We start from the raw sequence: 10,080 nt of genomic DNA on the forward strand, positions 1-10,080 counted from the left end.
TGGGGTGGGGTCTGCTCTGAGAAGGAGCCCCGTAGGGTCCTGCTCAGTTACAAGTAAAGAAACACAGAAGGGAGAACTGGGTTTTCCCCTACACAAGTGGAACAAAGTCCAGGACTGGCTTTTTTTTTTTTTTTTCTTAATTTCCCTCCTTTGTTTAGGACAATGATCATATACTATCAGAAAAACCAATAAAGTTATTTTTATTAGAGAAGAAAAATACGTGCAAAGTACACAGAAAAGCATTATTTTGGTTATTTCCTTTTTATCAGCCGCCTTTCACTTCCATCTTCCTGATGTCCCACGGGTTCTCAACTCTGCCTGCACATAAGTAGAACTACCTGGGAAGCTTTTTGAAATGCCAGTGCTTGAGTTCCAACCCAGAACAATCGCACCTGGATCGTGCCTGTAGGTTCTCTTTTAAAGTTCCCAAATGATTCTAAGGTGTAGCAGGGATTGCAAACCTCTGTATTTTCAAGGGAATTAAACATGAACATGGAGAAGGCACTGGCAATCCACTCCAGTACTCTTGCCTGGAAAATCCCATGGACGGAGGAGTCTGGTAGGCTGCAGTCCATGGGGTCGCTAAGAGTCGCACATGATTGAGCGACTTCACTTTCCCTTTTCCCTTTCATGCACTGGAGAAGAAAATGGCAGCCCACTCCAGTGTTCTTGCCTGGAGAATCCCAGGGACAGGGGAGCCTGGTGGGCTGCCATCTATGGGGGTCACACAGAGTCGGACATGACTGAAGCGACTTAGCAGCAGCAGCAGCAGCAGCAAACATCAACAGGTCAAAATGGCACAACTATATCACTAATTACATTTAGCTTCAGTAACTTTTTAACCAACCCTAGTAGGGAAGGTGTTGGTCATGGAAAAGCTAATTAGGAGAAACTATGTATTGTTCAGGATCACAGGAAATTTTTCGGAGAAGAAAATAGGGAACAAAGAGCCCTTCCTTGGGATCAGACTTGGGTTGAATCTTGTTACTTGACCAGTTTGGCTTGGACAAGTTACAACCGACTCAAGCCTAAGTTTCCTCATCTGTAGAAGAGAATGATAAATGTATCCTGTAGGAGATGCCTGGTACTTGATACATGAGTGGCAACTCTATTAATTAGTAATAACAAAGACCTTACTTTGAGGAACTTATTCTAAAGAATGGGGACAAAGTCATGTCCATAAGATGGCCTGCTGAGGCCCCGCACTACTCAAGCCTCTCTGGAGGAAAGAATCCAGCACCTAGAGCAGTGTCTGGCAAATAGTAGCTGCTCAATAAATATTGGCCCTTAAAATCACAGTCTATCCTGAGTCTCCTATTTAATACAGAGTCCTACCCCTGCTTCCTCTGGACTCCTGATTTCTCTTAAAGTACCCCCCCCCCACCACCACCACAATAGCACCTTTTAGCATTTCATGTAACTTATTTATTCAGTAATGTTTTATTTATTGCTAGTTTCCTCCATCCACTCCCACCCATGATAACAGGGACTTTTGTAAGTTTTCTGCACTTTTGCATCTCCAACACCTAGAATAGTGCCCAACTTATAGCAGGTTATTAATAGACTATCTCTTGAATGAGTCGAATGTGGCTGAGGGGCTAAAGCCCTGGAGGTGGAGTCAGAAGGTCTCTTGGGATCAACACTGAATTCCCGTGTGGTCTTAAAGGTGTTTCCTCTCTCCTCTGGGCCTGTTTCTCTTCCGGGCTCTGACCGACTTGGTTTTTCAGCCACTGGTCAAGCCGGCCGGGAGGCGTCGCGCCCCCAGTGTCCGCCAGGGGGCAGTCGCACACAGGGTCGGCCCCGCCTACTTCCCGGCGGCCCGCGGTGGGTGGACCCACGAGCCCGCGGGTACAGAAGCGGAGTCCTGCCTGCGTCGGACTCAGTTGTCAGGCCGCCTGCCCGGCAGCCCTCAGAGCCTGGCCATGTCCTGCTACATCTACCAGCTGCCCTCCTGGGTGCTGGACGACCTGTGCCGCAACATGGACACGCTGAGCGAGTGGGACTGGATGCAGTTCGGTGAGTGGTCCTTTCTGCGACCCCACTAAGCCCCCTCCCCAACCTGTCTACCGTGGTCCTTGATGTCAAGGGCTCTCTCTGCTGCTTTCCTGGGCCCGGGCCTCCCTGTGTATCCTCGGGCCTCCCTGTGTATCCTCGGGCAGGCGCTGCCCCTTCTCTGTTGGTGATCTAGAAGGTGTGAGGTGATCTCGGACGATTTCTGCTGTTACTCAGTCTGTCGCTAAGTAATGACTGGCTGCACTTCGCTGTTTACGGTAAAGCTGAAAATTATTGCTGTCAGCAATGACTGGTGCTTACTGTGTGCCCGGCCCTGACGCAAGCACCTGACACGGATTATCTCATTTAATTTCCATAACAACTTGTAAAGTGCATATTTCTCTTACCCCGTCTTACAGACCAGGAAAAGGATTTAGAGGTAGACTCACTTGTGAGGGCAGCCACTTATAAGAGTCACTTGTGCAACGCGGTTCCTAAGTGGCGGTTCCTAAACCCTGGCGTCTGGCTCCGCCAGGACATCCTTAACTCCTTGTTCTATTTTCTTTGTTTGCGCCTGGTGATTGACTGAGGGCTTGGCATTTTGGGGCATGCTGAGCATGTGGTCCTCAGGCGCCCAAACAGAGGTCTGTACTCCAGGCTCCGCCACATCCAACTGGTGACTTTGGGCAAGTTGCTTAACCTTAATCTGAGTCTCAGTTTCTTAATCGGTAAACTGGAGGTGGTTGTGAGGAATGAAAATTGTATAAAAAGCTCTTGACACCTGCGTATCAGAGTTTCTTGTATTAAGGAAGTATTAACAATGACCATTCTTAGTTGTTGTTGTTGTTTTTTTTTTAAACCGTGCAACTGGTGCCACTTTATTTGAAAGGTAATATCTGTATTTTAAAAAACTGAGATTATGATATATACCATTTGAACAAAGAATGTAATATGTATGGTGGAAAGAATAATAATAAAATGAGCATGCATGTTGTTATCTATTCAGTTTGAGGAAATAATATATACTTTAACCTAGTGGTTCTCAACCAGGGGCAATTTTGACCCCTTTAGGGAACATTTCTAATGTCTGGAGACATTTTTGGTTGTCGCAGCTTGGGGGATATAGTGAGTAGGTGCCAAGTGTGTCGGTAGCTCAGTCGTGTTTGACTCTTCGCAACACCATGGACTGCAGCCAGGCTTCTCTGTCCATGGAATTCTCCCAGCAAGAATACTGGAGTGGGTTGCCATTTCCTTCTCTAGGGGATCTTCCCAACCCAGGGATCGAACCCAGGCCTTCTGCATTGCAGGCAGATTCTTTACCATCTGAGCCATCCAGGGAAGCCAAGGATGTTGCTAATTGTCGTACAACACACAAAACAGCCCCCTCCTCAAAGAACTATCCAGCCTAAAGTGTCAGTAGTGCTGAGGTTCAGAAATCCTGCTTTGAACCAGTCACAAAAATAATACATGCTTATTGCAAAATACTGAAGGAAGCAAAGATTAGCTCAAACTCTGCCGCTCAGTGATACCATCCTATCATTTGGGTGCTAATAATAATAATAACAGCAGCAGCCGGTAACATGAATTGGCTTCTAACCATGTTCCAGCAGAGTGCTAGGTGTCATACCTTCTAGTTTTTTTTCCCTAAGCATATTTATTAATGAATATACATTTTCCAAAAATCATAATTTTGTACATTCTACTAGCCTACTTTTTTCACTTACACTGTATCACAATTTCTCCTTGCCAAGCAGTATTCTTTAGCAGCACAGACTTCGATTTTTATTTCAGTGTGTATTTTTATTAACTGTTTAGTGGAAAAAAATAGCAGATATGCTAGGTTAAATGAACAAATCCGGCCCCTGGAAAGTTGTATCTTTCCCCTCCCTGGTCCTCAGCCTCCCCTTTCCTCCCTGCAGAAGCAGTACCTTGGTAACACATCAGGGCATCTCTGAGAATGTCTGTCATCATCTGATTTTCTAGACTGCACTGTGACCCTTTGCTCAGATGATCTGTGATTTCACTGCTTTTGACTGTTTTGTGGGTTGTGGAAAAACACTTTATGTAAGAGACTGTCTCTAGTTTTTCCGTGTGGGCCTCAGTTATGAGACTAGAACAACTTCTGTTTCTAGGATATTAATTTAGAAGGCACTCCTGTGAAGTTCTTCCTCTTCTTTATAAACTAAAAATTTTAAAAATTGAATTATAGTTGATTTACAGTGTTGTAACTTCTGCTGTACAGCAAACTGATTCAGTTATATATATTTATATATTTAAAAAAAATTCTTTTCCATTGTGGTTTATTACAGGATATAGGATATAGTTCTCTGTGCTATAAAGTAGGACCTTGTTGTTTATCCATTCAATATATAACATTTTGCATCTGCTAATCCTAAACTCCCAATCCATCCTTCCCCCATGCCCCTCCCTCTTGGCAACAAGTCTGTTCTCCATATATGACGATTAAAAAAAAACAACACCACAGCACAGCTTCATTGAGGTATAATTCACCTACCATGCAGTTCACACATTTAAAGTGTACAATCCAATGGCATCTAGTATATGCAAAGTTGTATATCCATTTCCATATCAATCTTAGAACATTTCGATTACCCCAGAAGGAAACCCTATACCCCTCGACCGTCTCTCCCAACCCCCCAAACGCATCTCCTGTTTCCCCCCCAGCTTTAGGCATTGCCTATTTTGGACATTTCATATAAATGGAATAAATCATAAAACATGTGCTCCCTTGCAACTTTAGCACCTTTCCACAGTTCATCCATATTTTAGTGTGTATCAGTGCTTAATTTCTTTTTATTTATTACTGAATAATATTCCATTGTACGGAGGTACTTCATTTTATTTATTCATCTGACATTTGGGGTTCTTTCCACTGCTTGACTGTTATGAATAATCCTTCTGTGTACATTTGTGTCCGTCTTTGTGTGGCTGTATGTTTTCATTTCCCTTGAGTAGGTACCTAGGCGTGGAATTACTGAGTCACAGCGTAACTATGTTTAACACTTTGAGGAAGTGTTGCACAGTTTTTGGAAATGCATTTACCATTTTACATTCCCACCGGCTCTGTATGAGGGTCCCGATTTCTCCATGGCCCCCTCCATCCATGCACTTGTTACTCTCCGTCTTTCTGAGTTTCTGGCCATCTGAGGAGCCCTTCGAGGAGGTATGAAGTGATTTTTTGCTGTGGTTTGGTTTGCATTTCCATAATGACTAATGATATTGGGTGTCTCTTCATGTGCATTTGTACATCCTCGGTGGAGAATACCTCTGACCCCTCAGACTCTGGAGACACCAGAATTGCTCAAGGTCCTCAGAGGCTTCCCATTGTGATTTAGGTTATAATCCACTTTCCTCCCCAGGCCCGCCCCATCTGACACAGTGTGAGCCGCACTGACTTTTGTGTGACTCTCCTCCCACACCCAGCTCTTGCTCACCCTGCTCCAGCTATGCTAGCCTCCTTGGTCCAGACTCAGGGCCTTAGTACTGGCTGTTCCCTCTGTCTGGGACATTCTTTCCCCATCTTCCCCAGGGCTGGTTTTCTAGTCTCTTTTAGACTTCTTTTGCTGCTGTAACCAATTACCGCAATTTAATGGTTTTAAAACAGCCTTTATTGTGTTGCAGTTCTGGAGGTCAGAAGGCCTAGCAGGACAGCTGTCCTTGCAGAGGCGCTAGAGGAGAATCTATTTCCTTGTTTTTTGGGCTTCTAGAGGCTGCCTGCATCCCTTGACCTGTGGCCCCTCTTCCACTGTCAAAGAGACCAGGGTAGCGTCCCCAGCTGTCTCTACCTCTGCTTCTGTAGTTTTCCCTGAATCAGACACTCCTGCCGCCCGTGTATAAGGATCCTCGGGCTCACTCAGATAATCCAGGATAATCTTATCTCAAAGCCCTTAACTTAATGCCATCTGCAAAGTCCCTTTTGTCATGTAAGGCGCCATATCCACAGATTTTGGGGTTTAGGCCACTGACATCTGTGGGGGGCATAGTCCTTCAGTTCTCAATTCATATGCCACCTTGTTTGAGAAGCTGACCCTGTCCCCCTTTCTTTCTTTTTTTAATCTCATCTCCATGTTTTATTTTCTTCATTTCTCTTAACACGCTATGACCTTGTTCCTTATTTGTCTATGTTCGTCTGTCCCCAGATAATGTAAGCAGCATTAGGGCAGGAACATCACCTGTCTGGTTTGCTTCTGTATTCTCGGTGCCTGGGGCAGTGCCCGGCCAGTGCACACTCAGTACCACTTGAGTGAATGATGGGCTGAAGGATGTGGGAATGGTGAGGACGTAGGATGGCCTGGAGCCCCGTGCTCAGCCAGCTGTCTGTGCTGAGTCAGAGGTCACTGGGCTGGGAACCAGCCATGCCCCCCAGGTGACAGCTCCTTGCCAAGGCAGCGCTTCATGATTTTCTGTTCAGCACAAGTAATCGTGATTGTCCTTCCAGCCCTAAAGAGTCTTGGCTTCTGCAAGTCTCTTTTTTGTTGTTGAAGTTGAAAGACCTTACTGCAAATTCCACAATTTATTCTTTTTTTTTCTTTAATGGCATTCTAGCGTTTTACTATTACAGATAATGCCAGTCATTTTAGAAGCGATCATCCCTTAGGGGAGATTGTGATACTGGGGAATGGAGGTGGAAAAATCCATCAAGTGATGCAAAAATCATACAGTCACAAATATGCAAACTCTTTGGATTTGACAATTTTGGCAGATAACATGTTTGCCTCCTGTTTGTTTCCCTATGATTGTGACTGCATTGATGTTTCCCCTTGGGGGAAAACAGGCTTCTTACTGTTTCACTCATTCCTGGTGCATTTCGAGGGGTCCTGGGGCAGGGATTCCTTTGTTAGATGGCTCCTGTTCCTCCTCTCTCATGCATGCACCAATCTTCGTGTACAGCCCTGCTTTGTCCCTGCCCAGCTGTGTGACTTCAGGCAAGTGACTGCCTCTCTCTGAGCCTTTAGTTTCCTCATCTGTAAAATGGGGATGAGTTGCTGAGAGGCTTAGGGGACAAGACACTCTCCCTTTCCCTCAACCAGAAAGGAGTCTGGTTAGTCCAGACAAGGAGCACTTCATACAAGGGCGGATCATTTCAGGAGACTGTTCCCTCTCTGCTCCAGAGAGCTTTGCAGATGGGCAAGGTTTTTCCCTGAGTCCTGCAGGACTCAGGATCCCAGACCAGAAGGGATGGTCATCACGTAGTGTTAACCTTCGGGGATGAAAGCAGGTTTTCATAGAGTATAGATGGCTTAACAATTACAGCGAGCATTTATATCTCAGGTATGTTATCCTATATGTATAACTAATCTAATCCTTGCAACAACCGCTGAAGCAGGTGCCATTGTTTTCCTCATTTGAAAATGAGGAAACTGGGGCACAGGGAGAGGTGAGGAGGCACCTTCGCTAAGCACACTGCAAATAAGTAGCAGAGAGAAGATCTGAACCCAGGCCTCAGAATCCAAGGTCTAGGGACTTCCTTGGTGGTCCAGTGATTAAGACTCTGCACTCCCAATGTAAGGGACCTGGGTTTGAACCCTGGTCAGGAAACTATATACCACATACCACAATTAAAGATCCCGAGAGCCGCAACTAAGATCTGGTGCAGCCAAATAAATATTAAAAAAAAAAAGAATCCAAAGTCTGGTCCCTAAGCCTGTGATTGTAACATCCATCCTGCTGACATAAGCATGTATTTTTATTTCTGATAGAAGAGTCTACAAGAGTATAACCAGTGCTTTCCTTGGGGTCTTCCAAGTAGGGTGATCATGGGGGCTTTGATTTTCTCCCAGTTTCTGAATGTTCCACATGTGATGACCAGGTTGTGAGTGTTGGGCAAAGAGCCAAGGACTCAGCAGGGCACTCGGCAGTGACTCATCCCACTAAGATCTGTATCTTGTCTTAACCCTGATTTCAGGGTCTTGTTAACTGCTGACAGGTTAGTGCTGTGAGAGATGTCACTTTTACAGAGCTACAGTGTCCACACTGCAGGGCAACTCCGGGTTTAATTCCTCTTCCTCCCACGTTGCCCATGAGGAAAGTGCGGCTCACAGAAGTGAGGGCTGCCGCAGTGGAGCCCTGGGGGTGGCTTCTGTTCCTCCCATGACATCATGCTGCCTCCAGAGAGTGGGAGGTGAACCTGTGGACAGACCTTGTGTGCATGGAGGGCTGGGAAGAAGGGGTTCCTTCCTCTTCCCTCCACTCTTTTGTCTCTGCCACTGGAAGCAGCCCCTGACCCTGCTGACATCACATCCCACGGACCAGAAATCTGGTCTGGGGTTTCCAGTGACTAAGGTTGCAACTCAAGAACTTTCCATCTCTAACTGGGCAGTTCTCCCAGAGGCTTTCTCTCTGTTGGAGGCTGTCACAACCTTCCCCATTCCTCCAGAGGAACAGGGACTGTCCAATAAGATCATGTCCCTCCCCGGCTCTGAGGTGTTTCATGGTGTCCTGGTGTCTGTGGCTCTTAGGATCAGGTTCAGACTGCAGCCTGGCATTCGAACTCCATTGTTCTGTGATCCTGGGCTCTTGTCTTGCTCTTCCCCACTCAGTTCACTTAATGTTTGTATATTTTCAAACAGAAAAGCTCTGTGGACTTCGGGTTGACTCACCACTGTATCTCTGGAACTTGTCATAGGCCTGGAGCGCAATAATATTTTGTTGAATGAATGTATGACTTGATGTTTCACACAGGTTTCTGAAATCCTGAAACTGAAGTCTGATTGTTTGTGTCCTAGTTTAAAAATAGATAAATAAATGCCTGCCTCATTTCAGGAAACTCAGCAGAATACTATGTGACCACTCAGGAATGCTAAATATGAAGAGCTTGTAACCAACTTGAAAAATGCTTACAGTATAATGTTAGTAAATAAGGTCTAGATACACATTCTGTCTTACAGTCTGCAACAACTGCACCTAGAGGCACACCTGTATGTTTTGGGGGAGAGTCTTAGAAGTGGAAAGTATCCTAGTGGGATGCTGTGTCATTTATTAGCTTTTTTGCCCCTGCGTTTTCCAAGTTTTCTTTAGCAAACAACCATTAACTTTATAATAAAAATGAAAAGAAGGAAGGCATTAGTTTTAGTATTGTAGACAGCGTGTGCATGCTCCATTGCTTCAGTTCAGTTCAGTTTATTTGCTCAGTCGTGTCCGACTCTTTGCGACCCCATGAATCGCAGCACGCCAGACCTCCCTGTCCATCACCAACTCCCGGAGTTCACCCAGACTCAAGTCCATTGAGTCAGTGATGCCATCCAGCCATCTCATCCTCTGTCATCCCCTTCTCCTCCTGCCCCCAATCCCTCCCAGCATTAGACTTTTTTCCAGTGAGTCAACTCTTCACATGAGGTGGCCAAAGTACTGGAATTTCAGCTTTAGCATCATTCCTTCCAAAAAAATCCCAGGGCTGATCTCCTTCAGAATGGACTGGTTGGATCTCCTTGCAGTCCAAGGGACTCTCAAGAGTCTTCTCCAACACCACAGTTCAAAAGCATCAATTCTTCGGTGCTCAGACTTCTTCACAGTTCAACTCTCACATCCATACATGACCACAGGAAAAACCATAGCCTTGACTAGACGGACCTTTGTTGGCAAAGTAATGTCTCTGCTTTTCAGTACGCTATCTAGGTTGGTGATAACTTTTCTTCCAAGGAGTAAGTGTCTTTTAATTTCATGGCTGCAGTCACCATCTGCAGTGATTTTGGAGCCCCAAAAAATAAAGTCTGACACTGTTTCCCCATTTATTTCCCATGAAGTGATGGGACCGGATGCCATGATCTTCGTTTTCTGAATGTTGAGCTTTAAGCCAACTTTTTCACTCTCCTCTTTCACCCTCATCAAGAGGCTTTTTAGTTCCTCTTCACTTTCTGCCATAAGGGTGGTGTCATCTGCATATTGAGGTTATTGATATTTCTCCCGGCAATCTTGATTCCAGCTTGTGTTTCTTCCAGCCCAGCATTTCTCATGATGTACTCTGCATATAAGTTAAATAAGCAGGGGGACAATATACAGCCTTGATGTACTCCTTTTCCTATTTGGAACCAGTCTGTTGTTCCATGTCCAGTTCTAACTGTGTCTCTT

General features: G+C 45.3%; 1 protein-coding gene across 3 annotated transcripts in view; it reads left to right on the plus strand.

Moving 5' to 3' along the window:
- The window catches only part of IRAK2 (interleukin-1 receptor-associated kinase 2), a 58,218-nt gene that overhangs the window by 636 nt on the left and 47,502 nt on the right, over positions 1-10,080 (plus strand). Inside the window, exon 1 of one of the 3 annotated variants that reach the window (XM_010842113.1) lies at positions 1,817-2,016. The exons of 1 other annotated variant lie outside the window; for it this stretch is intronic. In XM_010842113.1, the coding sequence (XP_010840415.1) occupies positions 1,923-2,016 (94 nt within the window). In that variant the 5' untranslated portion in view covers positions 1,817-1,922. Of the gene's footprint in view, positions 1-1,816; positions 2,017-10,080 lie in introns of those variants that run through there. One more of the 3 variants, XM_010842112.1, reaches the window with a different exon arrangement.

This window comes from Bison bison, unplaced genomic scaffold (assembly GCF_000754665.1).
Source record: "Bison bison bison isolate TAMUID 2011002044 unplaced genomic scaffold, Bison_UMD1.0 scf7180017864171, whole genome shotgun sequence".
NCBI classification, from domain to species: Eukaryota; Metazoa; Chordata; class Mammalia; order Artiodactyla; family Bovidae; genus Bison; species Bison bison.